Source organism: Onychomys torridus, chromosome 13 (genome assembly GCF_903995425.1).
Source record: "Onychomys torridus chromosome 13, mOncTor1.1, whole genome shotgun sequence".
In the NCBI taxonomy this organism is placed as follows: Eukaryota; Metazoa; Chordata; class Mammalia; order Rodentia; family Cricetidae; genus Onychomys; species Onychomys torridus.
The window spans coordinates 55,570,466-55,596,700 of NC_050455.1; the positions used below are offsets into that span (position 1 = coordinate 55,570,466).

At 44.6% G+C, this 26,235-nt stretch overlaps 2 protein-coding genes across 3 annotated transcripts in view; both read left to right on the forward strand.

The window, feature by feature from the left end:
* The window catches only part of Gnal (G protein subunit alpha L), a 132,515-nt gene that overhangs the window by 98,905 nt on the left and 7,375 nt on the right, over nucleotides 1–26,235 (forward strand). For both annotated transcript variants that reach the window (XM_036204635.1, XM_036204636.1), the window contains exons 6-9: nucleotides 21,112–21,166; nucleotides 22,719–22,792; nucleotides 23,597–23,655; nucleotides 24,017–24,137. In XM_036204635.1, the coding sequence (XP_036060528.1) occupies nucleotides 21,112–21,166; nucleotides 22,719–22,792; nucleotides 23,597–23,655; nucleotides 24,017–24,137 (309 nt within the window). The remainder of the gene's footprint in view (nucleotides 1–21,111; nucleotides 21,167–22,718; nucleotides 22,793–23,596; nucleotides 23,656–24,016; nucleotides 24,138–26,235) is intronic.
* Nucleotides 15,944–18,254, forward strand: Chmp1b (charged multivesicular body protein 1B). The gene has a single exon (XM_036204637.1). It carries the CDS (start codon nucleotides 16,088–16,090, stop codon nucleotides 16,676–16,678), a length of 591 nt encoding a protein of 196 aa, XP_036060530.1. The 5' UTR covers nucleotides 15,944–16,087; the 3' UTR covers nucleotides 16,679–18,254.

Consider the following 26,235-nt stretch of genomic DNA (forward strand, 5'->3'; position numbering starts at 1 on the left):
TTTTGTTTGTTTGTTTTCTGTTGTTGTTTGGTTTTGGTTTTTCAAGACAATTTTCTCTGTGTAGTTTTAGTGCCTGTCCTGGATCTCGTTCTGTAGCCCAGGCTGGCCTCCAACTCACAGAGATCCACCTGGCTCTGCCTCCCGGAGTGCTGGGATTAAAGGCGTGTGCCACCACAGCCCAGCACTGCCAGAGTTTTTTAAGTTGCTCAGTAAATGTTAGAAAAATGTAAGCTATAACCATCTCCCATCACTGTCACTTCCTAAAAGAAAGGACACACACACACACACACACACACACACACACACACGTATCACATTGGCAGAGGAATGGGACGGTGATCCTGTGCTATTTGTCCACTCAGGAGACTTTGACCTCCAGGGAATGGGTCCTATTCATATTCATGTGCCTATTGCTCAGTTTGGCCTTCCTGTGCGAAGGGAGCCTTTGGCAGTCTTGTGTGTGACAGAGTCAAATATTTTGCTGATGACATGGACATGCTCTGAGAAGTGTGTCCTTAGATAGACAGTTCCATCACAGAGCATGCAGGCCATGCAGACCTGGATTGAATAGCTTGTGGACAACCAGGCTACCAGGTAGACAGATAAAGACACATAGAAATGTTTACTAGCTTGCTCTTTCTAGAACTTAGATGAATAAAACAATGCACGATTAAGTCAAGCATGAAAAAGAAGAAATGATGTGATCAAGAGACAAAGTAGGGACTGGAAGATGGCTCCCAGGTTAAGAGTGCATCCTGCTCTTCCAAAGGACTGGAGTGTAGTTCCCAGCACCTGGGTAGCCCACAACCACCTGAAACTAACATCCAGGAGACCCAATGCCCTCTGTTGGTCTCAGCAGGTACCCACCCATGTATGGCACACACACACACACACACACACACACACACACACACACACACAGACTCACACATATACACACACACAACAAAATGTTTCTTATTTTTAAAAAGAGACAGGGTAAACACCAGATGTGTGAGGCAGCTGCTGTCAAAACTAGCATACTAGCCTGCAGTGCACTCTTCTTTCCACAAACAGAGGAACATACTCTGAAATCACAACAGAAAGTCCATAGTAAATATTTCACTGATAACTCCGTCATTCCCTCACCTTATCAAGTATGGTATGCTGCCTGTGACTCATGTGCTGTCCTTTTATCTGGCCAACAGCCAACTGTGTGATACAGACCAGCATCACTACAAAGGCTGAGAAATGCACTGCGCTGCACTCCAACAGCTGCTAAGCCGGGGAGCAGAATTGTTCCACTCCATATCACCCTAGAGACCACCCGAAGTATATTTCAGTCCAGCGAATATGGAGGTTTCATAGGCAACACGGGATTGTAACTGAATTAATGAAGCAAGAGTCCCATATTCCGTGTGCTGTTGACTGGATCTACTGACCCATGACTCCTTCACAAGTCCATACCACACCCTACATTCTCATGCACTGCAGCTTCCTCTTGCAGATCCCCAGGATCTTGATGTAGTTTCTTTTTTTTTTTTTTTTCCCTCATCTAGGCTGCTAGAAGCTCTGACTAATGTCTTGGGTGACTCTGAGTCACTGTGCTGTGCTGCTCGGCAGTTCCGCACTTTGAGCCTTGGTGCTCACTTAGGAATCATCTTTCTGTGTATAGCTCTTAGAACCATCTGGGGCAGAGTCTCTTGGCAGCAACACTAAAATTCTCTTTGGGCCTCAGCAGAGAGTGAGTTGACCACTAAGATGTAAGAAGGGGCCCAGTGGTGCTAGCATGTAATCCCAGCTACTCAGGAGGTCGAGACAGGAAAGTAGCAAATTTGAGGCCTTTCCTGGATGATAGAGTGAGCTCAATGACAGCTTGGTCAGCTTAATGAGAACCTAGCTCAAAACAAAACTATAATGAGGGCTCTGGCTTAGTTCAGTGGTTGCCTAGCATGCAGGAGACCCTAGGTTTAACTTTCAATACCCATAGGAAAAAGCGATATCATGAGAATCTAGCAGTTCATAAAAGACTCAGTCTATTGTCCCCAGCCATTCACTCTTAGATATATGCCCAAGAGAATTATAAACATGCATCCATACAAACGAGTGTTCATAGCAACCTTATCCATAACAGCCAAAATCAGGAACAACCCAAGTGCCCATCAACAGATAGATGTGCAGCATCCTTGCCACAGAATGTATTCAGCAACACAAGAGAAAGGCAGTACTAATATGCTAGTAGGAAATTGACAGTTCTGGAAGACTCCATGCTGAATGATGGAAGCCAAACCCAAAGCGTCACAGATAAATGGTCCATGCATATAAAATGCCTATGAATGAGCTGGAGAGATGGCTACTCTTCAGAGGTCCCAAGTTCAATTCCCAGCAACCACATGATGGCTCACAACCATCTATAATGAGATCTGGTGCCCTTGTCATATATGCATGCCAGCATACATACAGGCAGGACACCATATACATGATAGATAGATAGATGATAGATAGATAGATAGATAGATAGATAGATAGATAGACCGATTCTTTTAAAAAGGTCTATGAATGACAAATCCAGAGACAGGGTAGGTTGATGGTACTGGGGATGGGAAGAGGAAAGAATGGAGTGAGGCTACTCGGGGTGGTTTCTCTCGGGGATGATGTGTAGATTGGTTACCTCTGTGTTGCTATGGAAAAAATCCCTGAAAGAAGCAGCTTAAAGAAGGAAGGATTTGTTCTGGCTCACGGTTTAAGGGGGTCCAGTCATCATGGCCAGGAAGGCATGGTGGTGCAGCTCACTCACCTCATGTCAGGCCAGGGAGCTGAGGGAAGAATACCAGGGTTCTATTGGTGTCTCCTCTTCCCATTCTATGCTGCACAGACCTCAGCCTGCTTCTAGGGTGTTTCCTACTTCTAGGGTGGGTCATCACCTCCCTCAGTTAATTCTCTCTAGAAACACCCAGAAGTGTGCCACACCAATCTCCTAGGTGATCCTGAATATAGTCAAGTTGACAAGAAAGATTAGCCATCAGGATGAATGTTCTGAAACTTGCTAGTGTGCTGGTCATACAACCTTGTGGATTCTATACTTCAAAGTGGTAACATTCATGTTATATGTGTTATATACATATATACATATACAATTATATACATATACATATGTATATATACACACTCATGTCAGCTTAAAAAGAGGACAGGAGGATGGAAGAATGCAGGGTAGAAAAGACGACAGGCACATGGTATTCAGGGCTGGCTGTGTGTGGGGGCAGCCATCAGGACAAGAGAACTTCAGCCTGCTCCTTCAGCCCACCATGAGTCATCAGCTCATAATGAATAGTAGAGACATGCACCCCGTACATGCGAGGGCTGCATCTTCATCCTCAGCCAACCAACACCCTGGAACACCCTGGAAGCTGAAATCCACATACAGAGGGAGGGGCCTCTGAAGTGTACCACATGGGTGTGGTAAACATTTGGAGGCTATGGAGATATGCATTATGCTGTTTGGCACATAAGGAGTAGAAATTTCCTCAGGCTACTTCTAGGAAAAGTAGGATTTCTCCAAAGCTGTCTAGTTTTGAACCAGCAGTACTTGTCTGGGGACAGTAATGGGTATATTGGCTACTCTTGAGTATCTTTCTTCCTGTGTTCGTCTCTTCCACCTCACCCTGTGCAGACCAGATTCCAGATGGAGTGGGAGAGAAAGGCGATGTCCAGCCCACGCCAACTCACATCTGCCCTCTAGCCGATTACTGGAACCCACTCATCCCAATCCAGAGTCACTTCTGTGTCCCTGAGCAGCAACTACTACTTCCATGAGACTGGCATAACCTGGGCAGGGTGGGAATCAGGGTTACCACTGAGTTTGGAACTCCCCACTCTGGTAGAAATGTCTTTTCAGCATCAAGCAAACTGCAAATTACCAGAGATTATATTTCATTTGAAGTTCCCAAGTTCCTACAATGGAAATTTAAACACAGTCTACTGAATTATCTCCCCCAAATGCATTTCCTCTAAGGCCTCATAATAAGTGATTAAGTAACCATGGAAACAGCTATTTTAGGAGCGAGAAAATTGGTCCTTTAAAGATCTCTATAAAACCAGACTTCACCTACTGTAACTTTCACCACCCAGTGTGGGCTCCTGCGCTTTTTACCAACACATAAGCTCATTTAGAAGCATATCCATTTCAAGAATTGGCTTGGGAAGACTTAGAATATCAAAGAAAAAGAGTCAGATACTTCTTGTCCTGTATGTAGACCCAGGTCTGTCTTTCCTCAGCTGCCAAGAGTTTTCCCAGCCCCATTCACCATCTCTAACTCAGACTTCATCTGTATGGCTCGCTGCCAAGCCCCGGGCATGATAAACTCTTAAAATAATCTGGAAATTGTCAGCACCTATGTGATCTCAACTTCAAAGCTGGCCTTTTGCAGGTAATTTGAAATAAAAGAAAGAATTTAAAAGATATATACTAGGCCATTGAATTCATCAAAAATGTAACTGTCACCATGATGTATAGTCATTATTCTTAGCTACCTGTTTCACCTTTATTTTTAGATAAATTTATTTTCAGGAACTGTCCCTGTTTATGGGCAGTGGTTGTCTTTTTTTTTTTTTTTTTCTTTCTCTTTTCCACTGTGAAAGATGATAGAGGGGCGGAGATAACGCAAATGAATACACATCTGAGCACACATCGCTCCTCACCCCTCCCCCAGCCCTTCACTTCTTCCATCATTGTTTGGAAATATCTGCCTTATCACATATGAAGCAAATTTTTTATTAATTGGTTTTGTTTTAGCTGCATGTGGGTGTAGTATGTGCAATGTGTTCAAGTGTGTTCACATTCATATGTGTAAGTGTGGGCATGCTTGTGCCATGGTACATGTGTGTTCAGAAGACAGCCTTGGGGGTCAGCTCTTGCCTTGTTTTCCCCACTGTGGGTGCTGGGCTAGCAAGCCCTCGGAGCTTCCAAGTCTTCTCCCGTCTCTGCATACAATCACCAGAATCACAGACAGGTGAGCACACTACGGTACCTGGCTTCCTGTCAGTTCCAAAGACCGAAACTGAACTTTCTGAGGTGTGTTACTACACAGGATTTTGGGTAGGAAGTGTTTTTAAATGTCTCGAAGTAATGACTCCCTTGCGAGAAAAGCTCCAGCAGACTCTTGATTGTTGCTCAATTTGATAGTCACTCTTTGTATAAAAAGCAGGATGACAGGACAGGGTGGGTCCCTTAGTCCTGACTCTTCCCAGCATATCACAAGTTTCTAATGCCCTTTGCCATTGGCTTTGCATTCCTGGAGTTTCTCGGTGAAGGTGCTAAAGTAGGACCTTAAAATTATACACATTACAATAAAACAATAGATTATCCCTTTGATCACTTGGGGTGGCATTGTTTAGTATTCATTAGAAATTAAATCCTTTGTCACACAGACCCAGGTGCAGAATGCCAATAAAAATGTGACTGCTGCCAGGTGGCGGTGGCCTTTAATCCCAGCACTTGGGAGTCAGAGACAGGTGAATCTCTGTGAGTTCGAGGCCAGACTAGACTACAGAGTGAGTTCCAGAAAAGGTGCAAAGCTTCACAGAGAAACCCTGTCTTGGGGAGAAAAAAAAAAAAGTGACTACTGAGATATGGCTGGTGGAGAAGACCAAGGGTCCACCCTTCAGCACCCTGCACTGCCTGGTGTCCCTCTGTTGGCTCCAGTTTGTTATTTCAAAAGCAGTACTGGTTTTCAGGATTCATACCAGAGAAAGAACCCAGCTGACACCAAGAGCCAAAGCAGGCGGTGACTTATTAGAACATGTGGTCCTAAGTAATGTGGGATTTTCTTAGAGCAGCATTGATTGGAGATGTTTCCATTTACAGCCTTTAATCATTGCAAGTAAGCCAGAAGGTCTCTGTGGCCACTGGGGAGGGGGGACAAAGTGGAACCTCAGTGATTAACGATGGCTTGATCCATTCACTGGGTTCAGTACCCAATTCTTTCCTACATATCCTGGCATATGTCCATGAAGGGTTACAAACGGGAGCAAATATAGTTGGTATTTGCCTTATAATCACATGAAATACTTTATGTAAAATTATGCAGAAATATGACACGGAAAACAGTCCAATTTTCTTCCAACTTTAATTCCAAATAGTCTGTAGCAACACTCCACACTCCTTAATATAAATAGAAAATCTGGAAAATAAAATTTCTATCTCACTGAGCCCCACCCCCTGTGAGGACATGACAGCTGACCTCTAAGGGGAGCCTGGGCTCAAGCCTGACCTCCAGCTCATCTGCAGATGATGGAGCATGTTGTACACAATCTGCTCCTCACCATGTGCTCACACTGGAGCTGATGCATCTTTTTTTTTTTTTTAAATTAGAGGCTGAGGAGGAGGCTGTTCAGTACTGAATAAGCATGAGGATCTAAGTTCAATCCTTAAACTCATGCAAAAAGCTGAGTACAGTGGCACACTCTTGTGATCCCAGCCCTGGGGTGGGAGCAGAGAAGAGAGGATCCCTGAGGCTCATGGGCCAGGCAATCAGTCTGCTGGCAAGTTGCAGACCAATGACAGACTCTGTCTTAACAGGATCCAAGATGGACTGCTGTCCTGACGAATAACACACACACACACACACACACACACACACACACACACACACACACACGCACATAATGTGCACCAGCACAGACATGAACACATACACAGCACACTCACATACACACAAAAGAGCAGAAGCTGACAGTATGACTCTGTGGTAGGGTACTTTTTTCGTGACAGTGTGGCTGTAGTTGGTGACAGTGTGGCTCAGTGGTAGGGTACTTTGTTGGCATTTGTGAAGATCTTGGTTTGATCTCCAACATGGAAAAAAAATAAAAATCAGATGTAAAGTTTACACTAAAATGAAAAGCTGTGACTAAGATGATTTCTAAACAATGATGCAGAAGTATTTAGGAGGAAGTGGGCCACTATCTTTGAGATGCATCAAGGTAAGATAGACTAGTAAGTGAGCAGATGAACAGACAAGTGTATTTTAAGTATAATAAAAAACAATCCAGATGGTTGGGTGTCAATCTGTAGTCCCAGCACTCAGGAGGCAGAGGTAGGTGGATTTCTGTGAGTTTGAGGCCGCCTGATCTACAAAGCAAGTTCCAGAACAGCCAGCCAGGGCTACACAAAGAAACTCTATCTCAACCAATCAATCAATCAATAAATCAATCAATACCAAAAGCCAGTTGGGAAGGAAAGGGTTTATTCAGCTTATACTTCATTGTCACTGTTCATCACTGAAGGAAGTCAGGACAGGAACTCAAACAAGGCAGGAACTGATGCAGAGGCTGTGGAGGGGTGCTGCTTACTGGTTTGCTCAATCTGCTTTCTTAGAGAACCTAGGACCACCAGCCCAGGGATGGAGCTACCCACAATGAACTGGGTCCTCCCACACCAATCACATTAAGAAAATGCCCCACAGGGTTGCCTACAGCTTAATCTTATGGAGGCCTTTTCTCAATTGAGACTTCTTCCTCTCTGATGACAGTTCTGCAGAAAATTGATCATAGACTCAGTAGCCCCAAATTTGTGTACATACCAAAGAGAACTGAAAGTGTACATCCACTTGGATTTTTCCAGCAGTGATGCTCATAACAACCCAAATGCCCATTAGCTGAAAAAGGGATCAGCAAATGTTATACAACCACATGGTGCAAAGTTTAATAGACCTATATAAAAAAAAAATGAAGTCTCTTGGCACACTGGAACACAGATAAACCCTGAATTCATTGTGCTAAACTAAGGATGCCAGACATGAAAGGCCACATATTGTATAATATCAGGTACATGAAATGTCCAGGACAGGTATATCTTTTAGGACAAAATAAATCAGGCATGCATAAGGCTGAGGTGAGCTGGGAGCTAAGTAGCTTTTGTGGCCATATAGTTCTTTTATTGATGATGAAAATGTTCTGAGTGATTGTGAAGGTGGTTAAGCAAATTCAAGCTATACAAAAAAGCCACTAAATTATGGGCTTTTAATGTACTTCAAAGTGAGACTCCCGGTCAGGTAAGAGGGCATGCACCTAAAGTCCCAGCTAGTCAGGAGGCTGAGGCAGAAGAATCACCTTACCCCAACAGTTGGAACCTGGGCAGTTCAACAAGACCATGTTTCAAAAGGAAAATAGGTAGGGTGTGGTGGGGCATGCCTTTATTCCCAGTAGAGGCAGGCAGATGTCTATGAGCTCCAGACCAGCCTGGTCTACATAGAGTTCCAGGCCAGTTCCAGTTCTCAACATAGTGAGACCCTTTCTCCAAAAAGAAAGAGAGAGAGAGAGAGAGAGAGAGAGAGAGAGAGAGAGAGAGAGAGAGAAGGAGGAAGGAAGGAAGGAAGGAAGGAAGGAAGGAAGGAAGGAAGGAGGAGGAAGGGAGAGAGGGAGGGAGGAAGGAAGGAAGGAAGGAAAAAGAAATTATTTCCTATTGGACAGGCTTGTTAAGTTTTTAACTTGGAATTTACAGGCATTTGATCATCTGAGTCTGCCTGTTTGGGGAATCTTCCATTTAATATCAAGGAACACAAGACTCCACTCAAGGGTAGCAACAACCACTGAGTAGACACTAACATAATTCTTGCTCTCTGAACTGTTCCATATGTGAGACTCGTAGCATGTCATGTTTGCCCCGTGTTTACTTCATCATTCTTTTATGCATTCCTGATGGTTAGCTTTTGTCAGCTTAACACAAGCTAGAATCATTTGCAAAGAGAGAACATCAATTGGGAAATTGCCTCCATCAGACTGGCCTGTAGGAAAATCTGTGGGGCATTTTCTGAATGATGTTAAATAGGGGAAAGTGCAGCTTACTGTGGATGATGTCACCTCCTGCAAGCCGTGAGGGAAAAGGCAGTAATCTGCCTTCCTCCGGGGTCTCTGCCTGAGTTCCTGATGTCCTTTCATGATGACCTGTAAGCTGTAAGATGAAATAAACCCTTCCCATCCCTCCCCAAGTTGCTCTTGGTCATGGTGTTTATCACAGCAACAGACAGAAAATTAAGTCACCATTTAACACAAAAAGGGAAAGAAATCACAGAAAAGCAAAACTGCAGATTTCAGATGTAGTTCCCATGATGAAAACGTGTCTTGAAGTCCCTAAAAGACGCTTGTAGGTAATCCTTCACAACTTCTCTCCCTAGGATTGGTGACTGTTCTCACGCGGTGCCCAGCATAATCACCTCTTGTTAGCCAGAGCCACTGTGGCTTACAGATACTCCATCCCTTTTGTATAGTGAGTAGATGGATGAATATATCTACATAAGTTCCATAAACTCCTATCACACAAATGGACTATGGCCTAGGGGTTAACTGCTCACTTGGAATGGCTTTGGGGGAGGGGGGGAGGTGACAATATTTTTTATTTATTCCTTGGGAATTTCATACATATATGCAATATATCATGATCCTATCTATTCTCCACTCCCCCTCACAGTCTCCCTAAACCATTCCCACATCTCCCTCCCAATGTTTTGTTCTCCATTTTAATTGATTTTTTTTTCCACCCAGACTGAGTCCAAGTAGTGTGTGTAGCCCTGCTGCTTCACCCCAGCCTAGAACATGACTGAGCACATCTATCCATGTCAACTGAATGGCTGTTTGTATCATTGTCGGGCTTTTCCTACTTCCTTGAATGTCTTAGTCCACCATGTTCACATCGACAAAAATAATGCTTCTATAAAGCTAACCTAGTTAGAGGCACCATGTCTGCTTACATCATTGTTCACAGTCCTTCAAAAAATAGAACAACCCCAGCATTCATCAACTGGTAAATGATTAAACAAAATACGATATGTCCATAGAATGAAATGTTACTCAGGAATAAAGAGAATGAGGTCATCTGGGCTGTAGGAGGAGGGATGGCTAGTGTCAGTAAGGGAGTGAACTCAGCATGGGTAAGGCCAGGGTCTGATCCCTAGGACCACAACATAAGAAAGAATGAGGTTATGCTCATGGCCTTCTTTACAATAGAAGTATTTACTGCTGCGGGAACAATGGAAAGCTGTAATGACATCTTATATAAGTACTTTCCCTCTTTCCAGCAATGTAGTTAGAGTTTTGAGAAAGGATTTTACAGTATAAGGAAGCTGGTCTTTGAGAATCTCACATTGAAGAAAGCAGTCTAAGAGAAGGGTTCCTGTAGCAGGAATCTTCAATGGTCTTATCAATAAAATCAAACCTGAGGCCAGTTATTGGGGTGAATGCTGGAAGATCAGAGAAACAGAACAAGCCACAGCTACCTCACCCTGCCAGTTCCTCAGCTGATTCTGTTTCCTCAGACTCCAAGCTTCTGAGTTCTCATCCAGGATGGATCTCAGCTGAACTGCGCTGCTCAAAAGCCTAAAAGCTTAATCAGCCAAATGCTTCTAGTTTCTGCTCCTCACACCTTACATATCTTTCTGTTTTCTACCACCACTCCCTGGGATTAAAGGCTCGCTTTCTGGGATTAAAGCCTGTGTCACTATGCTTGGCTGTATCCTTGAACTGATGGATTTCTGCCTCTGGAATGCTAGGATTAAAGGCGTGTGCTACCACTGGCTATCCCCTATGTTTAATATTGTGGCTGTTGTCTCTGACCCCAGATAAGTTTATTAGGGTACACAATATTTCAGGGAACACAATACCACCACAGGTTCCCTAGGCTGGTTACATGTAACAGTTATTAGAATTAAATAACTTTATTATAGAAAATTCCATTGATCACATAAATGAGAGTCCCTAATATTGGTGGTTAACATTTGAGAAATAGGTATTATCCTATTATGATAATAAAATGAGATAATAAAATCGAAACACAGCTTCCATTTGCTTAGGAACCACACTATTCATATGGGATGCCCTTATTTCACATTCTATTTGATATTAATAAAAATTTAGTGCTTGGCATTCTCTCTGGGAATAACATATATATAAGACCCCTAAGCTGGCTGCCTTTCACAGGCAGTAATTGCTAAGGAAGAAACTGCTTTGCTGTGACTTTCTAGTAAGATGTGAGCCGTGGCTATTTATATCTTCTAAGATAGAAAAGACCTGAGAGATCATTTTGCCAAAAAAGGTAATTTTGTATTGTTTTCAACTGAACATATTTAATGGTGCTTCATACCTCTTAAGAAAGTAGTGTGAAGTTAACGTTGACACCAAGGTCAATTCCCCATCCTGGTTCTTTCTAAATTAGGATGTGACCTAAACAAATGACTGTGCGGCTGTTTCTTTGTATCCTCGGGCAGCTGGTTCTGGGTCACAGAGACGCCAGACTCTCTGGCTACTGAAGTTCCTTCTGTATTCATAAAATGACAGAAGTGTTTGCACAGACCACATGCACATCCTCCTACGTGCTAAAGCATGCCCAGGTGACTTGTGATGTCCATGCGAGTGTAAGTGCTGTGTGAGTGGATGTGATACGGGGCTGTCTGGGGAGGAAGACAAGGGAGAAGCCTGTGCATGTTCACCACAAACTCGGTTCCTTTTTTGTTATTACTAGATAAAATAATAGCCATCGCTCCACAGTTGACTAAAACACATGTGGACAATAGAGCAGAAGCCTATCTCCCTCCAGGAGTACACATTTAATTCTCAGAGTATTCCTGGGACGTCTTCCAGCAGATGGGAACTTCTGGGGAAGGCAACTGTAACAGAGTCCTGGGCTGCTAACGAAAAGAACAGAAACCTTCCAAGGAGCCAGAGCCAATGAAGCATGGCTGTCACTGTTTCCTTATTTTTGGTTCATGTAAATGCATTAAAAATTTTGCAGTTTCGGTTAGTGTAGTAGAAATTCGGTTGCTTTTCAGGTCTCTTTTTACCCCCCAATGGCTTCTGCAAATCTACTTCCTCCTGAAGATGTACTGTGACTTACTGGTAATGTTGCATTTGAGGCATTGGTGTAGGCTGGAGGAAGTGAGCTTGCTTTGTTCCGGGCCTTGCTCCTGCTAGGCAGCACTACACTGAGCTCCACTCCCATTCCCAGCCGGGACCTGGGTTTTATTTATTCCTTCAGAACACATCCCTGAGCTCTTCTGCCTCCCTCACCAAGTTCATTGAGAATGCTTGGCCGGCACCCGTGGGCCTTTCCATGAAAAGAAACTCCAGGGCAAATAAAATACTCCGCTTAATGAGATACTATAAATTGCTCAGGTTTGCCAACTATCCTTGTCCTCTCTACTGCTCATCTAGCCTGGAGCCCAATCAGTATTTGTGGAATATTGGCCTAGAAGATTCCAGTAAGGCTCTACTTATCACTATACGAAGGTACTCGTTATCTTTTAAACACGCCCTGCCCAGCTGGATATACAGAAAAGAACACATGCCAGTCTAAAACAGACCCCGAAGATCACCTCCACTAGTGGAATGCAAAGAATGGGAAACGCTTTCAGTTGTGTTGGATGCAGATGGAGATAAGAGCATACTTGGAAATAACTCCTGAGGCTCTGACTCGAACATCTAGACGGACAGGTGTGTGTGTGTGTAAGTGGGGATGAGCACAGAGGTCAGTCTCTAAAGAGTCACCAAATGGTCTTACCTCACAAATTATCCAGTGCCAAGGAGCCAGCTGTGTGAGAGTCTCGGAAACAGAATAAAAACTTGCTGCAGTAATGGGTGCCTAGGAGGTATTAGCTATATATAGGTCATGCTGGGTTATGGGGTAGCCATGGAAGAGAAGAAGCAGGTCATGGGGTCCTACGTTCATTATTCAGGGAGAGGAGACCCCTTGCCAGGGACCAAGTCCGCCTTCTCTTCCTAGGCCAAACTGTTGTGGATGGCTCTAGGGTTCCTGGACTCCACCCACACTGGGGAGTGGCCCAGCTGTAGCTACTGAGTGCGGCTCCTTTAGTGCCTGTTTCACACTTCCCAGCAACCTTGCAATTGCTAACACTCCTCAGTCTTCTCAAGGGAACGACTGCTCGGTCAACTTACTTTTCTAGGAAGAGTAAAGATCATTTGTTTCGTTACTGTTGCATTTGTGGTTTTGAGACAGGTTCTCACTCAGTAGTCCCGGCTAGCTTGTTACTTTGTATCTTCCTGCCTCAGCCTTCCAGGTGGACACCACCACGCCTGGTTTTGTGCAGTGCTGGAGATCTAACCTACAGCCTATGGATAATAGGCAAGCACTGGGACAACTGGAACATCCTCAGCCCTGAGATATCTTTGTTCTTCCTATCTGTATTGCCTTAACTTGTTACTGCTCCTGGGGGTGTCAGGGAATCTGATGATAACATTTAACCAGAGTTGTGGTTTCTGCTAAGCTTCTTAGCTCCATAGACCTAGGTCTCCTCACCTGAAAACTGGAGCTATTAATAGCGTCCACCTACTTTTTGTGTGACGATAAAATTAGTTTATTTATGGAAAGTGAGGAACAACCTTGGCAGTTGAATAAGTAGTGGTAGTCATTAGCTCCGTCTGTCAGAGTATCTCATGACTGTATTCCAAACCATCCCACCCGGTTAGAATTTGGTATGAAGAAAGCTGTAGGGATAGGAGATAGCTCAGTGGTTGTCTGGTATGCATGAAGACCTAGATTCTATCCCCAGGTCCATTGGGGGGGGGAGACCAAAGAGGAAGGGAGAGAGTGAAAGGAAGAGGCAGGAGTTGGGGATCATTGACAAGGAAATTGTTTGTAAACTGCAAGAAAGGCCGCCGTGTGGTGGTGGGGCACGCCTGTAATCCCACCACTCGGGAGGCAGAGCCAGGCGGATCTCTGTGAGTTCGAGGCCAGCCTGGGCTACCAAGTGAGTTCCTTTGGCCAGGGACCTACAGGGGAGGTGAGTAGGCTGAGGGTGAGCAGAGAGCCTCAATTCGCCCTCTATTCTCACTTTTGATACATTTATAGATGACATTGCTAGAAAAACTTCCTTGGAGGAAGAGCTTTGCTGAGGATGGGGGGAGGGGTGAGTCCCCGTCCCTCAACTACATTCCCAGTCAACAAAGCTTTCTTAGACACACCACCTGGTCCCACTGCACAGTGGGAAAGCGGAACAGTGCTTCCTACTATGGGGTAGTTAATGTCACAACAGATGTGGATGAGGCATATGTCCTATGCTATGGCAACCTTACAGAATTCAGCTGCACCACCACGGTAGAGAGCCTGGGAAGGCTGGATGGCGGAGGGGACCTCAGTAGGTGCCCCTGTCCTTCGTCTCTCCTTTGGTCTGGTGCCACAAATCTTGAGCAATTTCCATCCTTCAGTCTGGTTTGACTGGTACAGAAACAAAACCTGCCCTATAGAGAGGGTAGCCTGTGTGTCCTGTCACAGAGAACTATGATGTAAGAGCTGTGTTCTGGGGAAATGCCCTTGGCACAGGCACACTTTGATTGACAAGCTATCACCTGAGTGATGTAGGACCCTCGATTAAAATATTCTCCAAACAGAATTTGCTCACATATTCAGTATCTTCTAGCTCATGAGGGTGGTGGGCTTTCTGCCATCTTGTTATTGCTGTGTGGGAGGAATGTTTGTAAAGGAAAGTTACAGCACACATTGCTGCCCTGGAAAGCCTACATTATTTTTAAAGTACCTACTAGGCAGTGACAAGCTTGATGTATGCCAGTGTGTGGGTCTCCGCACCTCACCATTCTCTCCTGTGTAATCTAAAATGGCAGCTAACCTGCCAGAATTCAATGTGAGCAAAGCTCTTTGGATATTTATAAAACACTAGAAAGACAATATCATACCAGCAAATGATGGGTCTTTTTACTGCTCAGAAACAGGAGGCTTTGGGATGACAACTTCTAGCAGCACCCCTGTAAACTGAGCTACCAGCCAAGGGTATGGGGTTCAGTCAGGAAGGAGGTGTTATGCCCAGATAGCTGGGACCCCCAAAAGATCACCACGGAGACTGAATCCCATATGTAAAAGCAAAGAGCCTTTATTTCAAGCTCCGAGCCTGATCTCTCTGTCTGTCTGATGAAGCAGTGTGAGCAGAGAGCCCCGAGCCCAGGCAGGGTAGGGTTTTATCATAGCAGAGGTTGGGGTGAGGGGATTTCTAGGGTCCAGGACCCTGATTGGCTGACATTTGTCTATGGGTTATCTGTAAAATAGAAATAGGTTAGTGCTAGACTCAGGGATGTCTGGCCATCCTACCTAACCTTATCTGATTGGTTGGAATGTTTAGAATGTCAGGTACTTCCCCTTAGATGTAGGCCCTTCCTGGGTGGAGTCAGTTTATGGCTTTTCCTGGGTCTGGGAGTTACCTGCCAGTAAGCTTGTCACAGAAGCTATGTGTCGGGCCTCTAAGCCTGTCATGATAGCTGTGTGGACAAGCTGTTCTGAGCCCCCCACAGAGGCATCTGAACTCCCGGCAGATTGCTGGCAAAGGCCCTGGACAGCTTTTGTCTTCCAGAAATGGATTCGGGTTCCCTGAGAAAGGGGAGGTTCCCTTTGTACATGAAGAGGAGGTGGGAGGGGGTCTTGCTACTTTGCAGCATTTTAGCGCAGCGCCCAAACACTCTTCCCTTGCTGGAGCCTGGATTTTTCCGGGGGGGGGGGGGGGGGGGGAACTGTTCGAGACAGGATTTCTTTGTGTAGCTTTGGCGCCTTTCCTGGAACTCATTCTGTAGCCCAGGCTGGACTCGAACTCACTGAGACCCGCCTGGCTCTGCCTCCTGAGTGCTGGGATTAATGGTGTGCGCCACCACGGCCCGGCGCCTGGATATTTTTTACATGCAGGCCTGGACACATCCCGTCTTCTTCGGTAGCTACATTCCCAAAAAAATAAAGTGCCTGTGAGCGCTGGCTTTCTGAGTTTGCTCCTAGTTTTGCTGCTTTAGAAACTAAGCGGAACGTCGCGAAAGACATAGCCAGGTAAACTCCAACAACGAAGGCACAGGAGCCTAGGTAGGCGGGGCCTGGAGCTGTCCGTCACTCGGGCACCGCCCTCCGGCTCCGCCCTCCCCATAGGCCGGGTCCTTCTCCAGCGGGCCCCACCCGGCGCCGAGTTTGACGTCACTGTCTGCGCCGCGCGCCGTAGGTACAGGAAGTGGGATCAAAACAAAGGAGCGCCGGCTGGGAGCGGATCTCCTTGAGCCGGTGTCTCTGCTGCTTCGCCCCGGCCCACTCCACAGAAGCCGCACAACCTTGTCCAACATGGAGAAACACCTGTTCAACCTGAAGTTCGCGGCCAAAGAACTGAACAGGAGTGCCAAAAAATGCGACAAGGAGGAAAAGGCCGAAAAGGCCAAAATTAAAAAGGCCATTCAGAAGGGCAACATGGAGGTTGCGAGGATACACGCCGAAAATGCCATCCGCCAGAAGAACCAAGGGGTGAATTTCTTGAGAATGAGTGCACGGGTGGATGCGGTGGCTGCCCGAGTCCAGACCGCGGTGACCATGGGCAAAGTGACCAAGTCCATGGCCGGTGTGGTTAAGTCGATGGATGCGACGTTGAAGACCATGAATCTGGAGAAGATCTCTGCTTTGATGGACAAATTCGAGCACCAGTTTGAGACCCTGGACGTCCAGACGCAGCAGATGGAAGACACGATGAGCAGTACGACGACGCTGACCACTCCCCAGAACCAGGTGGACATGCTGCTCCAGGAAATGGCAGATGAGGCGGGCCTCGACCTCAACATGGAGCTGCCGCAGGGCCAGACCGGTTCCGTGGGAATGAGCGTGGCTTCGGCTGAGCAGGATGAACTGTCCCAGAGACTGGCCCGCCTTCGTGATCAAGTCTGACTGCAGAAGCTGTCTGAGGTTCACTGTTGACGCGCTCTCTGCGTTTTAGAGAGGTGCCCTAGAATTGTGCCAGAATACCGAACACTTTTCCTTCTAAAAACCTTTGGGTTTACAACCCTCTGCGGATAGGATAAGGAATTCCAGTTTTCCTCCACCTCTAACTGGATTTTAAAGTTCTTTATAGCTTATGATGATGTGTATTTTTTATAGCTGCCTTTTAACGGAACCGGTTAATTTGCTGTATATGAATCTAGAAAAATCGGCAGGAGTCTAGTCCTCATGTATTCCGTTTTCTCTTAGAATTATCAGATTGAAGTTTATTTTTAGTGTGGTTGATGATACGTAGACTGACAAGTGGTACAAAAATTAAATGAGGAGGAGTGGGTACATTTATTTACAAATTTGTAAACACTTTGTTCAACTTATTTGGTGGGAAATACTCTTTCTGTTTATCATTTGGTTTACTTTGTTTTTTGCTATCAAAGAAAGACTATAATTGACTATTAATTTATTCTCATAACTTACACTAAAATTACCTTAGAAGATTTTTGAAAATACTCATTTTAAATCCTGTTAGTTCATATAATAATGGAATTTGTATAACTGGGAAAAAATACCACATAATTTATTACCAGGAAAATTTAAATTTGTTCATTTATATTCTAATTTACCAAGAATTCTTAAGCCTTAACATTTGATAATTTCTAGTTGTTTGCTGATGAAAATCAGTCTTTATAGACTTCTGATCAAGATAATGTTCATCAACATGGCAGTCCTGTTACACACCTAACATTGCCAAAGAACTGCTAATTGGGTCCAGGTAAACCCTGGAACTATGTCACTATAGGTTTTGTTTTTATTTAATAACCAAAAATATAAATAAAACTAGAACAGCCTTTTTAAGTTCTAATTATTTGTATGTATTATTTTGTCTTACAGCAACGACTCTTTTAAAACCTCAAAAAGCATAAGTTAAGGCTGTAGCTCTGCAAAGCTTAAATGAACATTTAGCCAGCTTGAAGTCTAGGACCCAGGAGTGAGCTGGGATTGGAAGGAAAGAGATAGAGGCTAGAAGTCTCCACCTCCATCGCCTTCTCTGTATCCTCTGGTGGAAAGCAGAGCAACTCCCACTTTCTCCCGGCCTCCCAACACAGAGAATAAGTGTTTGCTTGGCACATACATTAACCTAAGTTAAATACTTACAAAGTTTGTTTTATTTAATTTCCCCTTCTTCTGTTTTTTTTTTCTCTTCTGTTAAGAGAATTCCAATATTTCAGACAAAAATAGATCCTCTACAGAACTCTTTGAAAAATCCGTTATAGTGTGGTTTCCCATGTGACTGAGTGTTAATGAAAACAAGTGCAAGCCTGCACAGATGAGTACTAAAGCTCAGTGTGTGTGTGTGTGTGTGTGTGTGTGTACATATTTACACATTTTTTTTTTTGATAAGTACTCTAAGGGACACCTTAACCGCCTAGTTTCCTCTCAGAGGATCTTTACCAGGCATGTCTTCTCATAGACAGAGTTGTGCTGAGTCAGGCGTGTGTCAATAAAACCTATTGTCTTCATCCTTTGACTGGAAAACCTTGATTAATTACACAACTTTGAAAAAGTAGCTTAGTATTGACTCCTTGGTAAATTGAAGACCCTTTTATACTGCAAATATTTCCATCAAAATATATTTTGTGAGATTGAACAATACTATATATGCTTAAACTTTCTTAAAATATGTTCATTTCATACTATATAAATGTACATTTTTATGAATCATAAACATTATTTTCAAACACTACAGGCCCGTGAATTATTTCCTCACTTTTAAAATTGATGTAGCTTTAATTTTTAAATCATGAAAACTGGATGAGTATATTTTAAAGGATGTATTATTACATGTGAATATGGATCTCAGCATAGAGTGTATATTTAGCATCCTAGAGACCCTGGTCTAGGTCCCCTGAACCACACAAAGGGGATGGGGGGACAGGAGAACTCAGAAGTAGATTTGGCTCAGAGAGCTTGCTATTTTTCAAAAGTTGGCCTCAAACCTAAATTCTTATCTTGGTAGCTTGGCATTTTCTTGAATATTCCTGGGAGCCTTGGTATTCTTACTCTGGATCTTTTCTAATCTGGGTTTTAGAATTAATAGGGGGGGGGGGACTGATGTGCAAACTCTATTAGTTTATTTTAGTGCAGGGCCCCAGATGTGTGTAATTGGAGAACATTCTAACCAGAACTGTTCTTTCTATTGCCTTTGATTTGGGGGCAGGGGGAGGAACACTGGTCTGGTGACCTTATTAACCCAGTCTATATGTAATCACTAGTGAAGAATTTCTCTGCAATACATACAACATCCTCCTGGGGGCATTTGCTATCAAAAAATATCTCAAAACTCTCAGGAAAATCTACAAAGCAGGGGACATTAAGCAAACTGGTCATGGGCCTGTTCCTTTCCTTACTTTCCTTCTTCCACTTCCTGCCCAGTTTCCCCAAGTTCATTTTCTACAATTACATTCTCAGGCCAGTGGGGAGCAAACCAGACAGAATCTGGTCATACAGTAGGCTCCTGGGAATGTCTCAGATTCATAGCATCGCTTGTATGTGACAATACTAAGAGTTCCCTGGTGACCACAGGCAGACTGTTTACGTCGGTACAGTGAGCACAGGCCCGAGCCCTGGTACTCTTTTAACCATGTGGATAGTTTTATTCATCAGTACTTTGATCTTGTAGATAAGTATCATGTTTCAGAGGAATATTTCTGACATACCTCAACAGTTATAGCTTGCTCTTTTTTTTTTTCCACAAAGAAATAATTTCAAATGTGGATTGATGACAGGTAGTTGGTGGGTTTCCTCAGATCCAGCAGTCTAATTACAAACAATCCCCAACAACCTCTCCATGACTGTCCAGCTTGTCCCAGCTTGTCCCTACTTCTTGACCATCTTCATGGCCACCAACTTTTGAGTTATTGTAGTAAAAAAACCTCCTGCCACCATTCAGACCTTCAGCTGTCGCTGGAAAAACTGGAAAATAGCAAAGCCAGTTGGTGGGGTGGAGAGTCATTGTTTGTTTTGTGTGCTGGGCTTTCAATCCAGAGCCTCATACACACTACATGAGCATTTACCACTGAGCTATATCCCCAGTCTTTCTTTCCCCTCTATCCCCCACTTTTTAATTTGAGACAGAATCTCACTAAGTTTCCATGCTGGCCTTGAACCCACTTTGTAGCTCAGGCAAGCCTTGATCTTGGATTTCCCCTGCCACAGCCTTCCTAGTAACTGAGATTACAAGCATCAACAGGCTTAGTCCTCTTTAGTATCCACAACACAAGTGGTTTTTTACAGTTGGAGTTTTCTGTGTTTTTACAGCTCTGTGTGGCATTCTGAACTACAAAGGGACATTTGTAGGGAACATTCTTAGATGGCCCAGTGTTTTCTGCTTCACATGAAACATCCCACTTAAGGAGAATGTCACAACTCTGGAAAAACCTTCCTAAGACATCTGTCCAGTTAGGTACACGCCCCAGCTTGAAGAAGTACTTCTGCAGGTTGCTTGGATCTAGGCTAAGAGTCAGAGCTGGACAGAATTTTGGAAACCACCTTGGAGAGGAAAGTGAGTGGGGGAAGACCGAGGTGCCTTTGCCTCTCTCGTTGACACCTCAGTCTCTCAACCTGAACAGGCTTCAGGAAGGTTCCCACCACTTCCCTCCCACCACTTCCTCTGGAAGGCAGTGTTTAATTACATCCCTCAAGAACCTCATGTGTACTTTTTGTCAACCATATTTCACTCTTTCTCCTTGTAATAATTATCATCCAAGTATATTACCCACCTGCCCCACCCTGTGTGCACCATTTTAAATCGGTTGCTTCCTAAGCTAACTGGCTCCAGCCACCAGCTTCATAGTTAATTTTTAGCTCCTTCCAGCCCTTCCCGTCAGGGACCTTACTCTCTCAGTTGAGGGGGGAGTTGACTGTGTGTTCCTCCACGGATGTTTCCTAAGGACTGGGCACTGCACTGAATGTTGGGGACCCCAGAGTCTCCAAGACAAAGACCTGTACTCTGGGTCCTACACTTCTTGACGGAAAAGAAATAAATAATGTCAGTGTGTGACAAGTGCTCCTGGGACCTGAAAAACCAGGCCTCGTGACAACGGGTGCTGTCTGAAACAGGGTCTTACCTCTGAGAGCAGGAGGAGGCGGTGACCTGCCACTTCTTCCAACCTTCCAGGACTGGAGAAGAGGGAGGGCGGAAGGAAAACAGAGGAAAGAACAGAATGCCAGAGTCAAACAGAATGCAGGCCTTGGCCTCCCCTTGAGACAGACACATAGCAATCTGGGCCTGTCCTCACTATCACTTTGCAAATGCCCCACTCACGCAGCCCCCTGGGATAAAGGACTAGAGAACTAGTCTGAGCTTGTCCTGGCTTTCCTTGCAGCTTCCTGGAAAGGATTGACAGCGTCAGTCTGGTTGACTACACACCCACAGACCAGGTATGTGAAAGTAAAGGCGTCGGAAGCTTCTGAGATAGTCTGCCAAGGGCATCCCATGATAATTAAGAAGATTCAGGGAAAACCTACTCATAATCACTGTTGCTTGCACCTTGCCATGCTTCCCCTCACATTGGCCCGGCCACCAAGTTCTGAGTCCTCACTCCACTATCTTGTGCTGTGATGCCTAGTCAAGTCCTTGACAGGGTGGAAGGAAGATCCCATGCAGAGGGCGGAGTATGGATTCCCAGGCTTCCTAGGACCACAAGTGAGAAAGCCAGGCCTTCACTTCCCTGTAGTACACTGGGTCCTTTCTGCTTTGGACTCCAGGCTTGAACCCCAGGTACCATAGCACATCTCCAGGTGTGCCACAAGTGTGTCCCTTGGATTGAGCTAGACAGAAAGAAGAAATGAATGAAAAGAAAGTAAAAGGAGAAAAATGAGCCAGTAAACCCCACCTAAGATAGTTCACGCAAACTAGTCTTCCTAATGTACCCTGAGCACTTACAACCCCCAGAGGCCTGGGACTTGAACCACATGGAGGCTCCCTTTCCTCTGTGCCCCCTGGAGATTGAAGTTTCTCTTTCTTCTCTGGGGTCCCTGTCTTTATGGGTGACTCATATAGCTTAAATAATTGTCCAGTACGAGGCTCAGGAGGTTTCTGGGGAGTCAGTGATTTCTGGGGAAGGTAGAGCAATTTTTCTCTACTCCTGTAAATAACCCTTCACCCATGCTCCTGCAAGCAATCCTGATTTAAAAACCAAAAACAAAACATGAAACTAGATGGGACTAGTTGGAAAAAGGAAGTGGCATTGGAAGGAGGGAAAGTAATAGGAGAAAAGGGAAACGCTCAAAATAAATTGTATGCATGTACAAAAGTATCATACTCTATAATTAATATATGCTAATAAAAGTGTATCCTCCGATGCAACCTGGGCTCTCGAACATTAAGAGAACTCCTCAAAGGTGACCTACGTAGGTGTGATGATATGATTATAAAACAGCAGAAACGTCGGTCATCTTCCAGAGTGGCTGATTCGTAAATAGCATAATGACACCCGCCCAGTACAGGAAAATGTCAGCTCTGTGAAACTGTGTAGCTTTTCCATGCCCTTGGGAACACTTCATCTTCCATCTTGGAGAGAGCAGAGCTATGCGAGGAAGAGACAACAAACCCACTGAAGTGAAGTAGCTTCCAGCCCTGAGATCCCTGACTTATGAATGAGAGTTAAGCTTCCTACCAACCCTTCCCAGCAGAGACTTGCAGATGTAGCCATAGGGCATAGGCCAAGGCTCTGTCCCTGAACACTGTGCACTGAGGTTTGGCTGTCATGTGCCAGCAAGATATGGGCATGAATCACTTCCTAAAAGTCTTGAGAGGCATGCAAACACAGTTACTGTGTGAAGAACCTAACTGATTGACTGGGGGGGGGGGGGGGGGAGGTGTTCTACACCTGCATTTTAATTACTCCTCTTTTTTTTACAATAGACCTTGTCCTTTCTCAGTTACCACACTTAGGTCAGGGCACTCCTCCCTTCTCTCTCCTTCTTCCAGGACCTCCTCAGATGCAGAGTGCTGACTTCAGGAATTTTTGAGACACGATTCCAAGTTGACAAAGTGAACTTTCAGTGAGTACATTGCTAAGAGTGTGTACCGTGACAGGGATAGTGGAGAGATGCCCAGCCCGGTGCCAGCCTCTGGACAGAATGGGAGCCACAAGGCCTTGAGGCTAAAGGGGTTGGAATGGGGATTTGGGACAGGCCATGTGAGGCTGGACTCCAGCAAGGGCACTGAGAAGCTCACCCAGAGGGAGACACAGCTCCAGGAAAGGGGAGCACTGCGCAGGGGAGAGTGAGAAGGGGGGCCAGGGTCTATCCGATGAGCTGCAGAGAAACTCAGACACAAAACTGCATGGGCTCTTGAGTCAAACAACTGGAGAGCCTTATGGAGGGCTGTGTTATCTGCCGGAATGCAGGAGACAGAGTCCTCCTGCCAGGTACTGGACAGACTCCATGGTGACTAGAGGGCTATGGATGTAGCTGGATCAGAAGGAAGCCCTCCCACTTCTCCAGGAGACACAGTCTTCTGGTGCTGAGAAGTTATCAGAAGGACCTGCCCCAGCACAGACTTAGCGTGCACTTTGGTACAAGATGTGGTATGAACTAGAAACCACTGCATCTATTAGGCACCTACTATATGCCCCTAGACACCATGTTAACTCCTACAACCACGGTATAGAATGAAAGAGGAAGAGCGGAAGCTGGGAGAGGTTGTGTAACGTGTAGCTCAAGGTCAACAAGGGCTGAGACACATGAGGTGCATCATGAGCAGCTGACCATTCTGACCGCAGAGGAGAAGGGTAAAAAAAAACAACATGCGCCCTTTACCCCAGTTTCCCCGGATAACCACATCCCTCTGTCTCTCTTCCACAGCATGTTCGATGTTGGTGGCCAGAGGGACGAGAGAAGAAAATGGATCCAGTGCTTTAATGGTGATTTGCATGCTCCGTAGAGGGCTGGGTGCCGGCTCCCACCTCTATGTCTAGCTGTGTTCTAGTCCAACTCTAATCGATATGCAAGGGATAACATAGTAAACATAACATGGAAAGTGAATAACCATGTTCCTTCCTTAATATGAATCTCAGAGAGATTTAAGCATCCCACATTTCCAGTTACCTTTTGGGTAGACCCTTGGTCAAGAGCAGCCATGTCCAGCTGTGCAGATGACCTGTATTCAAGTCATCCTAGATTCAATCCCCAAACAACAGTGCCTGGGACCTGAGCCGTCATAATCCCAGAAAAACTGCCACTGTCCGTCTAAGACGCTTCCCTTTCCCTCTGTGCCCAACCCAGATGTCACTGCCATCATTTATGTGGCAGCCTGCAGCAGCTACAACATGGTGATCCGAGAGGATAACAACACCAACAGACTGAGGGAATCGCTGGACCTGTTTGAAAGCATCTGGAATAACAGGTGATAAGTCAATTCAGACTTGCCACTGGATCCCAGACCTTTTATCAAAACTACATTTAGAAGACTACATATGTTTTTGTTCTTTAGTTGTTGTTACTGTTGTTAAAAATACCCTCTTTAGCCGGGCAGTGATGGCACACACCTGTAATCCCAGCACTTGGAAAGCAGAGGCAGGTGGACTTCTGTGAGTTCAAGGCCAGCCTGGTCTACAAAGCAAGTTCCAGGACAGGCTCCAAAGCTACAGAGAAACCCTGTCTCAGAAAAAAGAAAAAAAGAAAAAAAGTACCCACTTTAGCCAAGTGTGTCAGCACACATCTGTACTCTTACCATTAGGAAGGCTAAGTCAAGTGGATCAGAGTTCAAGGCCAGCCCGGGCTACATAGTCTGATATAAATAAAAGAGCTGTACATCATCATGAGCACCTGTAACCTAAAAATAGGGAGCTGGAGATATGCAGATTCCTGGGTTCACTGTCCATCCAGCCTAGCCAAAATTAAAAACTCCTGCTCAAAGGAGAGATGCTGTCTCAAATCTAAGCAGAAAATGTTGGTGGTTTTTTGTTTTTTTTTCTTTTGGAGGGCTCACCCACCACCTAGCTCCCAAATAAATATTCTTACTTATAAATGCCCAGCCTTAGCTTGGAATCTGGGCTTTTACCTTTCTTTATTTCTGTGTATCTTTCTTTGTTTCTTACTCCATTGCTGGTTGTGCAGCTGGGTGGCTGGCCTCTGATCTCCTCCTTCTTCTCTGGCTACTTCTTTCTTCCCAGATTTCTCCTTCTATATATTCTCCCTGCCTGCCAAGCCCTGCCTGTCTTTTCTCCTGCCTTGTTATTGGCTGTTCAGTTCTTTCTTAGACCATCAGGCTGTTTTAGATAGGCACAATCACACAGCTTCACAGAGTTAAACAAATGTAACATAAACAAAGGTAACACACCTTACAATAATAGTCTACAACAGAGAATGATTTTGGAAAATATTTAGATATCAGCCTCTGGCTTCCACTGGTTCCTGCTCACACATGTGCACAAACACACACACACACACACACACATACACGTAAATCCTAAACTTTAATAAGCCTTTCATCCCATCTGATAGACATACTTAACATGGGGAATATTCTTTGATGGAGTTCTTATAGGTGCTTGGTTAGGACTATTTAGTCTGTTATAAAAGTCTCAGGTTATATCTTGAATGCAAAATTAGTTTTTTTTTTTGGCTTTTTTTTAAAGATTTATTTATTTATTATGTATATACCATGTATGACTGCAGGCCAGAAGAGGGCACCAGATCTCATTACAGATGGTTGTGAGTCACCATGTGGATGCTGGGAATTGAACTCAGGACCTCTGGAAGAACAGTCAGTGTTCTTAACCAGTGAGCCGTCTCTCCAGCCCCAAAATTAGTTTTATTTGCTTGTTTTGGCCTGGTGTCTCCCTACATAACCCAGGCTGGCCTTAAACTCTCCATCCTCTATCCTCAGCCTCATGAGGTATTGGGATTACAGATATATGGCACCATGCATAGTTGGTAAGAACCCAGTTTAGAATGTTCTCTGGTAACTAGATGGTCTCTTCAATCTGTACCGCTCAAAGCCATAGCACAGACACATGATATTCCCAGAATCCCAAGGGAGCAGACGTGATTATGTCAGGAAGGAATGTTCAACACACACTCCCCTGCAGACTCATGCAGTTAAAAACCAGGTTCTCATTCATTATTAAGGAAAAAAAAAAAAACAACAACAACACTAAGGAGTACAGAAAATAAAAGTTGACCTTGAAGATTATTTATATGAGTCTGGAGAGATAGTTATGTGGTTAAAAGTACTAGCTGCTCTTCCAGGGGACCCTGGAAGATTCCCAGCACTCTGTGCACAAACCCCTGGGTCTGATCCCCAATACTGAAAAATCTTGTCTTTATTTATAAATATGCATGAGTATAAAAAAAAAAATCTAGGCATAAAATTATAAAAATCTAATAGTAATTACCATTTGATATAATGTATTTGATTATATGTATATTTTCTATAATTTAAGCTTGTTTTGTAGTATCTAGAAAATCTACATAAGTAAGAAAGAAACAAAACGATTCAT

What these genes read in the sequence shown, in the direction of transcription:
- Chmp1b (XM_036204637.1), top strand. Translation starts at nt 16,088, where the DNA reads ATGGAGAAACACCTGTTCAACCTGAAGTTCGCGGCCAAAGAACTGAAC.